The sequence below is a fragment of the Myotis brandtii genome, unplaced genomic scaffold (assembly GCF_000412655.1).
Source record: "Myotis brandtii unplaced genomic scaffold, ASM41265v1 scaffold285, whole genome shotgun sequence".
NCBI classification, from domain to species: domain Eukaryota; kingdom Metazoa; phylum Chordata; class Mammalia; order Chiroptera; family Vespertilionidae; genus Myotis; species Myotis brandtii.
In genome coordinates this window covers 2,690,474-2,706,769 of record NW_005360891.1, presented here as the reverse complement: position 1 = coordinate 2,706,769, position 16,296 = coordinate 2,690,474, and the positions used below count along the sequence as shown (strand labels likewise).

At 35.2% G+C, this 16,296-nt stretch overlaps 1 protein-coding gene across 1 annotated transcript; it reads left to right on the top strand.

Moving 5' to 3' along the window:
• Nucleotides 1-195: 195 nt before the first annotated feature.
• EBAG9 (estrogen receptor binding site associated, antigen, 9) lies at nucleotides 196-14,475 on the top strand. The gene is made up of 7 exons (XM_005869055.2): nucleotides 196-262; nucleotides 4,235-4,332; nucleotides 4,561-4,639; nucleotides 5,605-5,763; nucleotides 7,736-7,843; nucleotides 11,127-11,218; nucleotides 13,943-14,475. Exons 2-7 carry the CDS (start codon nucleotides 4,250-4,252, stop codon nucleotides 14,061-14,063), a joined length of 642 nt encoding a protein of 213 aa, XP_005869117.1. The 5' UTR covers nucleotides 196-262; nucleotides 4,235-4,249; the 3' UTR covers nucleotides 14,064-14,475.
• The last annotated feature ends 1,821 nt before the right edge of the window (nucleotides 14,476-16,296 follow it).

Here is a 16,296-nt window from a genome sequence, read left to right as displayed (position 1 = left end):
ACTCCCGAGACCCCCTGCCGCCTCCCCGCCCCCGCAGGGAAATGTGCGGGTCCTTCCGCCCTGTCTTTGCAGACCTTGCTGCTTTCCCAGGCAGATGTTTCCAAAACCCAAATCCCAGCCCACCGGCACCAACTTTTAGCAGTGGAGAGCGTGTCCCGGTGCGCCATGCGCATGGCGCCGGGTTGTGTAACCCGAGGACGCCGTTGTCGTTTTGCTCGTCTGTGCAGTGGGTGTGAGACTGCTGTTGGCCAGGCAGGTGCAGGTGGGTGGTCTGACGTGGTCAGGCATTTTGGTGATGAGACGCCTTCCTTTCGGGTCATTCATTCCGGAGACTGGAGCCCGCCTGTGGGAGCGCCTCCGTGGCGTCTCGTCCTTGCGGGCTGGGCCTCGGTAGCCGGATCCGGTTCGGTGTTGGGCTGGGACCCGGTTCTCGTGTTCCGTTTCCCGTGCCTCTTCTCTCGCCACCGCCAAACTGTGGTTTTTGACATTTAAGTGCATTCACATTCAAGCAGAGTTTCTCTTTGGAGCCTGGTGATCCTCCTTCACCTACTTCAGAGAGTTGCAAACGTGATCGAGGATATTCTGTGTTAAATCCTATGTGGTTTTTCAGAGGTTGGTCTGAAAGACATGCGCAGTGTGTGACAGTCTTAGGGGTACAGCTCCCGGGGAAGTGTTGGCTCCGGGGTGCACCGACGCAGACTGTGGCTTGACTTAGTTTAATAAATGGTAACACGGTGGCGACTGAAAGGGTCTCCCCGGTGGTTTACGGTGATTTACAGGGAGGAGAGGTAATTCAGTCTTTCAATGTCTAATGCAGAATTCTTTTTTAACGTTGTAGGTGAATCTTTTCCCCTTGACATAGCTGAGGTGTCTGTCATGTCTTTTGATTTTCTAGAGATGTCATTTCTACAAAGGCCCCGAGGATTGGTTGGTTCGTGGTTCCGAAACTTACTCTGCGATAGCGCAAGTGTTTGTATTTTCTTAGTAATTTTTAATGACATGTTATGTTTAAATTTAGATGATATTAGTATATCCGAGTTCTAGAAAATGCTTTGAGGCAACCAAAGTCCAAGTTAGCCCAAGACACATGCTTATCAAGTTGGTGATCTCTAGACCATTTCAAAAAGCAAACCGAAATGACATGTTAAGTTTAAATTTAGATGATATTAGCATATCTGAGTTCTAGAAAATGTTTTGAGGCAACCAAAGTCCAAGTTAGCCTAAGACACGTGCTTATCAAGTTGGTGATCTCAAGACCATTTCAAAAAGCAAACCGAGGCGATGAGTGTAACATTAAAGGCTTCCCAAGTGGGATATGGCGTGGGAAGAGCCGGAGCTTTGGGTTCAATCCCGGTGAGTCTCTGAGCTTCCCTTTCATCTGTTCTTAAGGTTCCAGTGAGGTGCTAGAACGTGCATTGTCTAGAACAACCATATTCAAGAGGCACGCTGGTCTCCTGCAAGAATTTTTAAAACATGCAATACCTGACTATTTAGTCAGGGGCACTGACCTCATTTCCCTTAGATTGTCAAATTAAAAACGACAACAGCCAACCCAATAGCTGTCTGGTGTGAACGAATCAAATTTATACCTAAGTTTTTTTGTCACATTGGCAAATATATATATATTTTTTGGTGTGCTGCAGAATTTCATTAATTAGTTTATGTGTGCTGTGAGATAAAAAAAGATTGAAAATCTCTGGTCTAGAACATGTTGGGTGCTCAAGGAATGTTAATGTCTCTCCATCCAACAAATACCTGAATCCCCTACTGTGTGCTTGGCATTGGTTAAGACTAACCTAAGCAAGACTGATGGGGGCTCTGCCTCCTTCCCTTGCATTATCACAAGCTTGGGACAGCTGAGCAGTGAACACAGTTTCTCAGTACTGGGTCAGTAGTATTTCCCATCATTCTTGGTAGAATCTGTTACATAGTAGGTGCTAAATATATATCTTCAAGGAATTGAATTGAATTGATTGTATATCTTCAATGAATTGCATTGAAACATCAAGTAACTAGGAGTCCCAAAGAATATTCCTGTCTGCAAATCAGTGTAATTGATAAAATCAAGTGTTGCTTGATAGTCAGCTTGATTGCATTTCCCCACTTAAGTGCAACTGGTTGGGAAATTTATCTTGGAAATTATAACATCACCAAATTTCTAAGAATGTTTATTGTTAGTGAGGTATTCTTGGCTTTTGAGTTAAATAGACCTAGGTTTGAATTAAAGTCATTGGGTATGGAAATGTGCTTACTCTCTGTGCTTCAGTTCTATGAAATGAGAGCAATAATATCTCATAAGATGATTTTATGAGTTAAGTGAGAATATTAGATAGTGCTTGGCACACAGTACCTGGTCAGTGAATATTAGTTCCTCTCTCTCATTAATCACAAAAGCAAATGTTTTGTAGAATGAGAAAATTCTTAATTGCTAGTATTTCATATTTTTTTGTGCTCATAATTGTTTCAAAGTTTTGTGATTGTGCTAACATAAAAAATACACTTGATTGTAGATCCCATTGAATTTTCTACATACATACAGTTTTACTTCTTCCTTTCCAATCTGAATGCCTTTTATTTCCTTTTCTTGCTTGATTGCACTGGCCAGAACTTGCACTACCATGTTGAATAGAAGTGATGAAAGCAGACATACTTGTGTTATTCAGTCTTAGACAGGGCCATCCCCTTGCCACTGTAATTGTTGTGTGTCGTTCAGTAAGTATTTTTCAAATCACATGACTTCAGTGGTAACTGGAAGTAAAATTTCCAGTTGTTTCATCAGAAAAAGTGGATCTATTATTGACAAAATATTCTCATCCTCGCAATAGTTTCATGCCATTGTGGTCAGAAAAGATGCTTGATATATCAGTTTTCTCAAATTACTTAAGGCTTGCTTTGTGGTCTAATATATGATCTATTCTGGAAAATGTTCCATGTACACTTGTGGTCTAATATACGATCTATTCTGGAAAATATTTCATCTACACTGTAAAAAAATGTGTGTTATGCAATTTTTGATGAATTGTCCTACATATATCTGTTAAGTCAATTTGGTCTAATTTTCTGTGTGGATGAACTATTGATGTGAGTAAAGTATTAAAATCCCCTATTGTTATATTACTGTGGATGTCTCCCTATGACCATTAATAATTGCATATATTTCAGTGCTTCTGTGTTGGGTGCATAGATATTTATGATTCTTATAACCTCTTCTTGGATTGGCTGCTTTATAAATTATGTAATATCTTTATTTGTCTTTTTTTTACACTTTTTTGTGTTAAAGTCTATTTTGTCTAATATGAGTATTGCTACCCCATCTTTCTTTTTATTTTCCGATGGAATATCTTTTTCCATTTCTTTACTTTCCTTCTGTTTGTGTCTTTCAGTTTGAAGTTAGTCTCTTGTTAGCAGCCACTCTTTGTCTTTATTGGAGCATTTAATCCATTTACATTTAAAGTAATTATTGATAAATGTGTACTTACTGCCATTTTGTTATTTGGTTTTTGGTTTTGGTAGTTTTCTATTCTTTTCATCTTTTTCTCTCTCTTCCCTTGTGGTTTGCTAGTTTTCTTTAGTGTTTCAGGGACACCCTGTTTTTCCTGCTTGATCCCATTGTTCAGGAAGCAAAGGCTCAGGGCAGTGTACCTGGGAACAGCTGTGGTGATCTTCAGGTAATCCAAATCCCAGGAATAGAGCTCCTTCCCACCTTATGAATGTGGAGGGAAACTTAAACAATGATGCTCACTGGCTCCTGACCGCTGAGTTCCTGCAGCTCCTGAAGGGTTCCCATGGCTTCCGAGTCTTCTCTATTTGGTATCTTCCTCTTGTTGTTCAGAGGCTGTTTATTCGACCCCTCAGTTGTACAGGAGTCATTGTTGTCTCTGTATGTGTATATTTGGGAAGGGGTGAAATGAGTTCATTGTCCTCCACCGCCACCATCCTGGGCCTCCCATGATTTACATTTTAATTTTGAATTTACTGTGCTATATTTGTGGTTTATAAAGAAAAGAAAAAAATATGCCTGTTTTTCACTCCTCCACCGCCACCATCCTGGGCCTCCCATGATTTACTTTTTAATTTTAAATTTACTGTGCTATTTTTGTGGTTTATAAAGAAAAGAAAAAAAAATATGCCTGTTTTTCATAGCTTATAATAGGACTTTTAAGCTTGACTTCAGAACAGGAATATAGCTTGTAAAATCAACTTAATGCATTTATTTTTTGTGCCTTTTCCACAGGTTTTGGTTCCCATCATGGCTATCACACAGTTTCGGTTATTTAAAGTTTGTACCTGCTTAGCGACGTTATTCTCCTTCCTAAAGAGATTAATATGCAGGTAAATACATTTTATGTTCAAATTGACCTGTTTATCTTCTTCCTAGTTAGATACCTTCATCTGATGCATGCTTTTCATTTTTATCTTAATGAACAACTCTTAATTACTAAGGTACCTAATTCTAAAATTGGAAAAGATCTTTTATAAGCCTTAAATTACTGTCCATAGTGCTTTTACCTATGCTTGTTTTGATAGTTCTTGAAATAAATTTTTTCTCCTTTTTTTTAGATCTGGCAGAGGACGGAAATTAAGTGGAGACCAAATAACTTTGCCAACTACAGTTGATTATTCATCAGTTCCAAAACAGGTAAGTTTTTTTCAAAAGGTTGAATCAATGTTTTGGAACCATATTTTTCAAACTAGATTTCAGACCATTTAGTATGTCATGAAATTAATTTGGATTTTTGTTGTTACATATTTTGATTCTAAAGTTTTTACTTGGTTCTTTATTTTATTTCCTATTGTTTGGCTGAGATTTTCTATTTTTTTCTTACTGGTTTCAAGAGTGTGGTTGCTTGTTGGATCACTTTTATAATAGTTATTTTAAAGTCTTAGTCAACATTTATATCACCTGGGGATTGGTGTCTGTTGATTGACTTTTCCTATGTGAGTTGAGATTTGTTGATTTTTGTGTGCTGAATAATTTTGGGTTATTTCACAGACATTTTGAATATGTTTGAGACCCTTACCTTATTTAAATACTATCAAGAATGTTAATAGCCCTAACCGGTTTGGCTCAGTGGATAGAGCGTCGGCCTGCGGACTGAAGGGTCCCAGGTTCGATTCTGGTCAAGGGCATGTACCTTGGTTGCAGGCACATCCCCAGTAGGGGGTGTGCAGAAGGCAGCTGATCGATGTTTCTCTCTCATCGATGTTTCTAACTCTCTATCCCTCTCCCTTCCTCTCTGTAAAAAAAAAATAAACGAATGTTAATATTCTTTATGTAATCAGGCAATCAACCTGATTAGGCTTAGGTTGTAAGTTCCAATCCTCCTTTTGTGGGCTGTAGTTCTAATGTCAGTTCAGTCTTCTAAGTATTTGCTTTTGTTTTGTTTTGTTTTAATGGATATAACAGGATGTCTAACTCAGAGTAAAAGTATTTTTTTTAACTTTTAATGTAGTTTTGGTTTGTGAAATAAAATTTATATTTTCCTGTTGGTTAAAAATGTTTGAAACCTAATGTTTTAGTAAGCCCATTTTTCTAATAAACAATGAATGAAGTGTCAGTTAGGTTCTCCCTATATGGTGACAGTATTGATCAATTAAATTTAGACAGATATTGAAGAGTGGACTTCCTGGGATGAAGATGCTCCCACAAGTATAAAGATTGAAGGAGGGAATGGGAATGTGGCAACACAACAAAATGCTTTGGAACAACTGGAACCTGACTATTTTAAGGACATGACACCAACTATAAGGAAAACTCAGAAAGTAAGTTAAAGATTTGTGTTTTTAGCAATTAAACTATGAAGCTGCTTTTCATATTCCCATAGTTAAAATTAGACAGTATAACTAGTACTGTTAGAAAACCTATTTCTGATCATTGATCTGTCATGTTAAAGGTGAAAGTTTTTATATTCAAGTGACCTAGACACAGATCTAGTAATTTGTACACCTTTAAAAATTATATCTAGACAAATTCTGCTGTATATCAGAATTTGTGGAGACTAAGCTAAATAAAATACAGTTCTAACCTTAATAGTGTACACAATTTAGTGATGTCTATAAACTAAGTGTTTTCTGTTGTTTGTAACCATTATAAAACTGAGGCAAGGCTCTGAGAACTTAGAGTAATTATAGTTTTCTGTTAGTCATCCATACTTTATTTAATCCCTTTTGAGTTGAATATGGATGATCACTTAAAGGGAATTATTAAAAAAAGAACAATGGCTGAGTATTTTTCTATTTTTTAATCAAATAGCACATATACTTAATAAAATTTTTTAAATCATAGGTTACAAAAGAACTTTTATTGAAAAGCAAAGGACTGCTGCCCCATCACTTTTTATAGGCAGTTCTACTTTCCAGAAGCAGCCACTCATACATAACTTTCTGTTTAGGCTTCTAGTGCTTTTCACTATATTTACATATCTCTGTCCATCTATCTATCATCTGTCTGTCTATCTTGCTTAAATTGCTGTGCCTTGATTTACCATTCACAAACATTGTCCATTGATTTTATACTATGGTAAATGAGGGTTTATTTCATACTACCCTTACCCTTCTTCCCCCTCTTTCAAATTTTATAATGTTATTATTCCAGTATACCTCACCAGTTACTCTGCTATTTAAAAAACACACACACACCTAGACTTTCATTTCTTGTTCAGTCAAGCACAGAAAATATTTTTTTATAAATATGCTTTATAAATGAGGAACTTATTTGTTCCACATTTCTCTGTTAGAGTTTTTCACCCTCTTCTACCTTTCATCTAGTTTCAGCTATACGTTTATATTTTCAAGGCTGATAACATTTACATGCTATAATCATAATTGTTTTTGTTGAGTTATCTAAATGTCTCAGTGCTGAAAAGCATTAAGTTGTATATTTTTCAAGGAGTTTAAGTGAGTTTCTTAGTATTTTGGAAGTATATTGCTGCTCTTAATAGTAACCCAATATATTACAATAGTACCCTAATAAATTAATTAGAATGAAAATGCTTTTAAGTTACAAAGGTAATACTACTGGCTTGAAAAAGTTAATGTATTTATAGATATCTACATGCATAGGGGGCTGGTTATACTGTAATAGGATATAGCTTTTTTTCTTATTTAATACTGTGACTAAAAGTGCCTAATAACATTTTGGGGACCTGAGGTCTAAGAAAGAAAGCAGGGAAAGAGGAATGAGGAAGAGGAAAATGTATTATTACTTTTTAAGAGAAATACAGTGTTTCTCACTATGCAACTGATTTGTGTGACAATTAAGAATTTTGGTACTTTTTATAGACTAAAATTTTTTTTACGTTGTAAATTTTAAAAGAAAAAAGGTAGAACATATCCTGTCTAATAATAGACAAACATGGTAATTAACCATACCTTCGCTACACCTCCCATTGGCTAATCAGTGAGATATGCAAATTAACCGCCAACAAAGATGGCAGTTAATTTGCATACGTAGGCGAGAAGCGGCGGAGCGGGTGGAGCGAAGACTGAAGGCGGCTCCAGCCAGAGCAGTGAAGATTGAAGGCAGCTCTGGCCGGAGCGAAGACCTGGGTCCCGGGTGCTGGAGGAAAACCGGGCCGGCAGCCAGGGGAAGGGAAGGCCTATTGCACGAATCTTTTCATGCAACAGGCCTCTAGTTAAAATAATTATAAAATGCTTGGTTAGTTAATTATTTTGTCTATATTTATGTAGTGATGTATAAAATATTCCTATAATTCTGTTTCACTTAATCTTTCAGATCATTATTAAGAAGAGAGAACCATTGAATTTTGGCGTCCCAGATGGTAGCACAGGTTTCTCTAGTAGATTAGCAGCTACACAAGATATGCCATTTATTCATCAATCAGTAAGTATGTTAATGGTATCTAAGCAAGGATTGTTTTGATTCTGTTTTCTTTAAAGAAGAAGAAAAACAATAAAAATGAATTGAACATAGTATTTGTATTTCTGTTACTTTGAAACATGTTTGTCAGATCGAGGGAGGCTAATCTGGAGTTTTACTATTCCTGTTCTTTATGCGATTGTAAATTACATTAGATACTAACATCAGAGTCCCATTGTATACATGAAAAATAGATACAAAATGTTATTTAAAAAAACGACCTTTAAAGAGATTACCACTAAAATTTAACCATAACAGCAGGTTATTTTTAAGTGAGTTGTGAATTGTTTCCCTAATAGATTTTATTTACCTTTAAAGTATGACTTGACTTTAAATGTGTTTGACTTAAATACCTTTAAGGCTAAAAGTAGTGAGGAAAGTATATCACTGCAGTTCTCAACCTTGGAAACATATCAGAATTACCTCTGAACTTTTTAAATACACCAAGGTCCAGACCTAAGCTTAAACATGCTTTGATAGATTATTGATTAGTAATTTTTAATTGATTGTATGCATCACCTATTGTTGTAGAACAACCCCACAGGGAGTGGCTTAAAACAACAATAAATATTTTTCTTCACATACAGCTTATGTGGGTCAGGAATCCAGGGGAGACTAAACTGGGTGGTTCTGGCTCAGGGTTTCTAATGAGTTTCCAGACAAATCATTAGCTGGAGCTGTAGTCATCTGAAAGCTCACCTGGCATTGGAGAATTCATTTCAAAGGTGATTCACTTACATGCCCAAAAAATTAATGCTGGTTGGTTTCACAAAGCCTCAAATCATTGCAATGGACCTCTCCATAGGGCTGCTTGAATTTTCTTATGACATACTGCTGACTTTCCAAGAACAAGTGATCCCTGAGAAAAAGAGCATGTAGGGGTGAAGCCACAATGCCTGTTTATGACTTAGCTCTATCAGTGACACACTGTCACCTCCACATTATTTTATTCATTTGGAGCTAGTTACTAAATCCAGCCCACATGCAAGGGGAGAAGAACTAGGCTCCACCTCTTGAAAGAAGGAGTATCAAAAAATTTGCAGACATAGTTTTAAACCACTACATCTGTCTGTCTGTTCATCTGTCATATTTGTTTAAACTTCACAGATGCTTCTGAGGTCTCTCTCCAGGGGTCCCATGTTTATATACATTTTTTATTCAGTGATCAGAAACTATTTTTACTAATGCCAGATGTTATGCTAGGTGCTAGTAATGTCATGGAAAGTAAGCATAACAGGCAGGTCCTTGCCTCAGAAGAATGCATTCTCATGGGGAAGGTACAATGCTAAATAAATGATCACACACATAATAAATATTACAAACTTAGATAACTCCTATGCAGGTACATGATCATACGATAGCACAATAGCACCATAGATATTTCTCTAAAAGAGCATAACACCAGAATGTGCAATTTTTTATTTTCTATTTTAAATTGTAAATATTCATATATGTATGCTCCATATTGGTAAAGTCATTCAGAATTCCTCAGTGAATTAGTACACGTATACCACCTAACAGTAATTATATGATATTATAGCATAATTATAGCTCATTATAAAGTTGTAAATCTATAACTGCTTAAAGAGTTGGGAAGGGGTAAAAAGGGTAGGTAGAGATTGTCTCCAATGCTTTTCCTCCCAAGCAGACAAAATAAAGGGGCATTGCCTAGGAGAGAATGGTAGTAGACTCCTGCACTTTGTTCACTACAACAAAAATGTTTTATCACCCATTCCACAAATAAGGTTCTTCTTTTAAATTGCACATTCTATTTTTTTTGGGGGGGGGGACTTATCATTTGTATTGTGATAGCTCTTTTTTATACTAAGGATATTAACTTTTTCTGTCATCTTTTACAGTATTTCAGCTTTATATTTTGGTTTGGATGTTTTTGGTGTATTTAAGTTTTATATAGCAAATCTACAATCTTTTACAATTTTTTCTTTTTTTACTTAGAAGGCCATCTCTACTAAAGGATCACATATCACTCCTTTTTATAGTCTTAGTAGTTTCACTTTTTTTATATCTAAATTTATATACAGTAAAAAGTCAAAAACCAGTGGAAAAATGGATAAATGTACAAATAAAATAGATGTAACTTGACAGCATGAAGAAAAATATATCTTACTAGTTCTCAAATTCAGAGTAAAATAATAAGACATCATATTTAGATGTTAAAGTAAAGATAGAAAAAATAATTGCCAGTATTGACAAAGGTACAAGGAAACAAGCTTTTACCTACTGCTGTTGGGAGGATAAGTTGATACAACTTTTCAAGAGAGTCATTGTATTTTGCTTCAGTGGCTTTAAATATATTTTCTTTTATTTAGCAGTTCTACTTTTTAGAAATTTATATTAAAGAGATAATTAGAAATAATTTTAAAACAATTTTAATAGGATATTACATTTATGGGTAGGAGGAGAAAATTTAACATCTTTCATTTTTAGGTGTAAGTGCTGAAAAAGAGAACATAATAAATTTGTTCACAGATTGGTTCTAGTTATTTTATGCACATAATCACTTCCACACCTCACTAGAAACATTCCAGAATGAGCATTTTCATTGTCTGTGGAAGAAAAAAGTGAACTTTTAGAATCTGGGAAACAGTGGGAAATAGTGGCCAGGGAGACAGTGGGTAATAGTGGCCAGCCTGATGGTGAGTAGGACAGGAAAAGAAGCACAATATGGAAGCACTCCAGTAGAGTAGGTTTTGCCCGATTCCTCATTTTGCTTGGGACCCCGACAGTAAGTGTCGCTGAGAAATCTATACAGTTCTTCTGCTGAAGTGAAGATGACTGTGCTAGTTTGAAACTTGGTTTTTCTCTTCATCTCCAGCCCAGAGTTGTCCAGTGAAGCATCTCTAATTCCGTCTTCTCCTTCCGCCACTCCGACCCCAACCCCTTCCTCTTACTGAAAAGAGAAACAGAATTGGTTTATTCTTGTCCATTCCAAACTATAGTAGGCAAAAAAGAAAAGTTATGTTAAAGGGGTATTCCTTAAAATAAAGGAGGAAAAAAGTGGGACTTGCCCAGGACTGGTGAGTGCTGAAAGTCAGGAACCCCTCCGTTGCAGGCAAACCAGAAACAAATCATTTGGGCCTTGTGTAGGACTTGGTGACATGGTATGGACCTGGAGCAGATACAGGGGGATGACAAGGTCTGGATTATATTTTAAAAGATGCTCTTGTTGACTGCTGAGGGGAGAAAGTATGGCTCTTTATATTGTAGTTTTGTTTTTTTATTGTAGCCTGAATTAGGTGACTTGGATACCTGGCAGGAAAACACCAATGCATGGGAAGAAGAGGAAGATGCAGCCTGGCAAGCAGAAGAAGTTCTGAGGTATTTGAGTAATGTTTACATTGCAACATGAGTAGAAGGACTAGATTTGTTCATGTTACACTTGAGGTCAAGAAAGCTTATTCTGCCAAATGGTACATTTTTCTTCATTCTCATTTGAACCTAATATAGGATATGTATTTTTTTTAATTTCAGACCATGTATGCTATTTTATGTGGTTAAAACCTCACAGAAACCAATAATGTATAGTATTATAGAAGCAAATTAATAATTTTTTAATGGCAAATAAGATCTTTTAGATATATACACTATATTTATACTTCATTCCCTGTAAAATATACTTATCTCTTGAAATGTCCTACTATGAAATGCGAGTCACCACTATGTCACTGAGAAAGCTATACAGTTCTTCTGTTGAATTGACGATGACTGTGCTAATTTGAAACTTGGTTTTTCACTATGTATTCCTCCAGGTCAGAAATTATACCTTTCTTTTTGTTTTCCCATGGTCTGTCATAGTGCTTAGCCCCTCAAATATGAATTAAAATAACTTATATAGCATTCTACATTTGTATGTGTATCTGAATTGATGCATTCAAAGCCCTATGAGGTAGATAATGTAAGTCAGGTACAGCCCATTCTACAGAAAAGAAAATATACTGGAGGGTTTCAGGTTTATTTTTGTTGGTTGGTGTGTTCTTATTTCTTTGTTTTTGTGAGTAATAAACTTAATTCTTGCTAGCTGGATTAGCTCAAAGAGTAAAAGTAAAATTTGCTTAAGAGAGTTTGTGACTATCATCACTGATGAAAACTCAGCTATTTAAATGAATCTAAATTATGTTTGCATCTTGAAAGATGAGATAGTAAAATACAGCTATTTTATTTTAGAAGATTGCTTTTATAATAGGGATAGAAAATGAATTGCCCTTTATCTGACTATTTTAACAAAACGAACTGATTTCATTTTTGTATATTCTTTGCTTGTCTTTATCAATAAATTACTACTACCTTGAACAACCAGCAGAGGGTGCAGTTAAGTAACTGGAAGTCATAACTGACTTTCTTTTTTGGTCTTGTCCTTTTTTTCAGGCCCCCCGCCCCAACTAAGGGGTCCATTTTAAAAGTCAGTAAAATTATGAGAGTTTTAAATATTTAGTTCCTATTTGATAGTTATTCAGTATAAAGGAAATATTTTTAAAATTTCACACACCATCATTTATATTGTATGGATTGTCCAAAAAGATAAATCATTTATTTTTTACTCTCTTTTTTGGATAAATCATAGATAATGAATTCTGAGTACTTTAGAACATATTGGAGATTCTACTAACCACAAGGATAAAGGAAAGGGCTGTTTATTTTGAACCCAGCAATCCTAATGACAGCACTGTAGAGCACATGAGTTCACAAATATCTGAACATTCGCTGTGCAAAACCTTCTCTTTCCCACCATATCCTCTTGTACCCTGAATGAAACAAGACCAAAAAACCAAACTTAGTGTTTCACATGATACCACATCTTAGTCAGTAGAAGACATGCTTCGTGCTGCAAAGTTGCTTAAACTCCTACCACTACTACGATCAATTTCATTCAGGAAGAAGACTCTGATACTTTAGTAATTCCAGATGTGTATCAACAGAAAATATATTTTGTCTGCAGTAATCTCTAAGTTTCTTCTTGTGCCAGAAACATTAATTGTTGATGTTTATATTTCAGCTACTGACCAGGTCAAAGCTTGATTATCCTATTTGTTTGTAACATAGACAGCCTTTTATAATTCTTTCCCTATCTCCCTTTTTACCATGGGCATTTTGACTTTTTTAGTGCAAATTATCAGTTTTGCTTGAAAGTGGGAGGAGCTAGTGAAAACTAAAATTTTAAGAATTATTCTTTTAAAGCTAGTTAATTGGTGGTGATGGTCAAAATGTTGTCTAGCCCTGATTGGTTTGGCTCAGTGGATAGGGCGTCGGCCTGCGGACTGAAGGATCCCAGGTTTGATTCTGGTCAAGGGCATGTACCTTGGTTGCGGGCACATCCCCAGTAGGGGGTGTGTAGGAGGCAGCTGATTGATGTTTCTCTCTCATCAATGTTTCTAACTCTCTATCCTTCTCCCTTAAAAAAAAAAAAAAAAAAAAAAAAATGTTGCCTAAAACAAGTCTCTACTTTCTTGAATTTTGGTCATTTATAACTCTGCTTACTCCCAGTTGTAAGTATAATTGAGATTTGTATATACATTTCACTTACTGTAGTCAGCCTGCTACTACATATATAGGTAATCTACACTAGATTTTTCTTTATATAACCTAGTGTGGCCTATGCCATGCCCAACTGTGCTACAACTTTCTTCCTCAACCCTGCATGTTTATTTTCTCATACCCTAAACCTTTAGATCTAGGACCAACTTCTATTTCTCTCCTTAGGCTTATTGCATCACCCACTGCTACTCTCATGATGTGCAATAAGTAAACATCCTGCATGCTGCCCCTTTATTAGTAGAGCTGGTCAAATGTTAATCCTTAAGTAGAAGTCATATCTATGTTCTTGACATCCTTCACTGATTTTCAATTATTACAGTAACGGGAGATTGAATCGTCAGTATCAGCCTTTTCTGAGTGGTATATAAAAAAAGCAGTGAAAAGAATGAAGACTTTTTACCTACATTTGATGCTGCTAAAAAGGCACTGCTATTTCTTTCTGGAGTGTATTTGCCATTTTACCTGTGTGGTATTTTCTAAAAGTGAAAATGGGAATATGCTTCTTTTCAGGCAACAGAAGATAGCAGACAGAGAAAAGAGAGCAGCGGAACAGCAAAGAAAGAAAATGGAAAAGGAGGCACAGCGGCTAATGAAAAAGGAGCAAAACAAAATTGGTGTGAAACTCTCATAACAAATGTTCTTCAAATGTCATAGTGCCAGTGGGAGAAATATGAAATCCACAACCCAAGCAACATTTGTATGAATCTAAGAGTATTTCCCGAATACAAACACACTGTTTGATTTAATGCATTCATCAGGCCATTCAGGACACTAGGATTCTGTCGAAGTACCTTGAACTTGTAGTGATTGAGACTCAAAAGAACAAAAAAGACTTATGAGACAATATTTTCTTCAACATGTTCCATTATAAGACAGTTGTTTGCTGTAAGCAAATTATTACAAATGGAATATACCAGTACCTCTTCAAGCTGGTGTTTCTAGCTGAATAAATGGGTGTAAATAATTTTGTGGTGGAAAGAACTCTGTCGTCTATAATGTTCTTCATTGTGCATAATGATAAAATAAATAATTTTAAATATTCACTTGTTTCCATGATTACCCGACCTAAATCAGACAAACTTGCAGGGCTTTAACTTTTCTATTTATGTTGTCAGAAACTGGTGTTGGCATACATTTCCTCTAATTTGGACTGGCATTGTTTATATTCAATACAACATTAAAGAATTCAATGATTTTAGTTTTCAAGAAAATAACATTAAATGCAATTTTATTTATCATAAAGATTTTTGTACATCATTGTTTTCTTTTAGATGGTGTTATAATGTTATAAATATTTATAATTTACATTGCATGTATAAGCACATTGAAAATCAGATAAAATGGCAAACAAATTTGTTTTACATTATTATGACTGTGAGTTTTAGAAACTAGTATCAGTAGTTTTTCCTTTTTGTTGTAGATTTTTAGGATGTTATGGTCTCTTTAAGAAGCTTAGTTCCTCCTCCCCAAATGCAGAAAGCCTTTAGTTCTACTCTTTCAAAGCATTCAGATGATTTCTGTATCAGTTTTACATATCTGGTGTAATGCAGGTTACCTGTGTTGGCCACAATATTGATTTATTAAATTATAAACCAAGATAGGAATAACAATGACTTTATTTTTGGTGTCCACTAGCTCTAAAATAGTTTTGAGGAAATAAGATAAATATTGTGTTCACAGGGGGAAAAATGTAGATTTAATTGTTTAAAATCCCAATAATTTTTTTCTCCACAATTAAAAGACATTCAGCCTGATTTTCTAGGGCTTTTAGAATTTTTAAAGGTTTATACTTTCTTAAAAGTTATTGCCCAAAATTAACATTTAGTGGATTTTTAAAATGTCATACCCCATAGGCCAAATATTGCTAATATATTTGAATTAAAATGATATTTCATAATAAAATCACAAACTATACAATGAGGGCTCTCTAAATCCTTGGACTAATCTTCCAGAGTAAATGTGACTGGAATCAGCTGAAATTTAACTTTGGCAAAAAGCTCCTTTTTATAGCCCCAAAGCACATTTTCAGATATGTTTATTAGAGAGTTTTTGCCAATAAACTTCCAACTAAATAGAATTAGATTCAAAATTTTAATAACATATAAATGTACATTCCCGTTATTTGTATTTATTTTTAGTTATGGGAATTCAATGTGATTTTCTAAATTTGGGGTTCATAAAGGATAAACCTTCCCATAATACAATAAATTTACTGCTTTTCCCTAATACTTGACAAGTATTGAAGTCTGCTTTAGTCATAATTTTCATGTGTGTGAGATTTTGGTTCTTGTTTATTTAGAAATAAAGACTGTTTAGGAATTATAGTTTGTATAATTAATTAGGAAGAGATTTTTCTCGTGGAAAGAATAACAGTTCTGGACATATTTTTTCACTTCTGTTGGTATGTAAATTAAATTCCTGTATTAAACTAGTTATATTGTCCCAAGAGAAGTCATGGATCTAAAAACATATGATAAACATTTCATGGTAGCAAACTGGCTCTTTAGCTTCTAAGTTTATGGTTTCTGTTTTTGTTAATTTTCATAAGAATTACCAGTTTTAGAAGCTTATTAGAAGTAAAAAAAGAAATACTAACAGGCATAGATAGGATAAGTGAAGTGCTACCCGTTGTCTGAATTGAGTATTTCATGTACTGAGGTAACAAGTAATCAAAGTCATGTGAAACTTACGTTTTTTTATATATTCATTCATGGTTTCTAGCTATTTTCAATTATTAAGCTTTAGCTAGGGATACCCACTAATTGACTTAGCTCTTTTTAAGTAACATGTTTGAGTGGACATTTTATTTCTTTATTATTTTTTAAAGTTTATCTTTATTGTTGAAAGTATTACAGCTGTCCCCT

What these genes read in the sequence shown, in the direction of transcription:
- EBAG9 (XM_005869055.2), top strand. Translation starts at nt 4,250, where the DNA reads ATGGCTATCACACAGTTTCGGTTATTTAAAGTTTGTACCTGCTTAGCG. An exon ending in ATTCATCAGTTCCAAAACAG is followed by an intron (nt 4,640 to 5,604) that starts GTAAGTTTTTTT and finishes AATTAAATTTAG; the next exon opens with ACAGATATTGAAGAGTGGAC. An exon ending in CTATAAGGAAAACTCAGAAA is followed by an intron (nt 5,764 to 7,735) that starts GTAAGTTAAAGA and finishes TTAATCTTTCAG; the next exon opens with ATCATTATTAAGAAGAGAGA.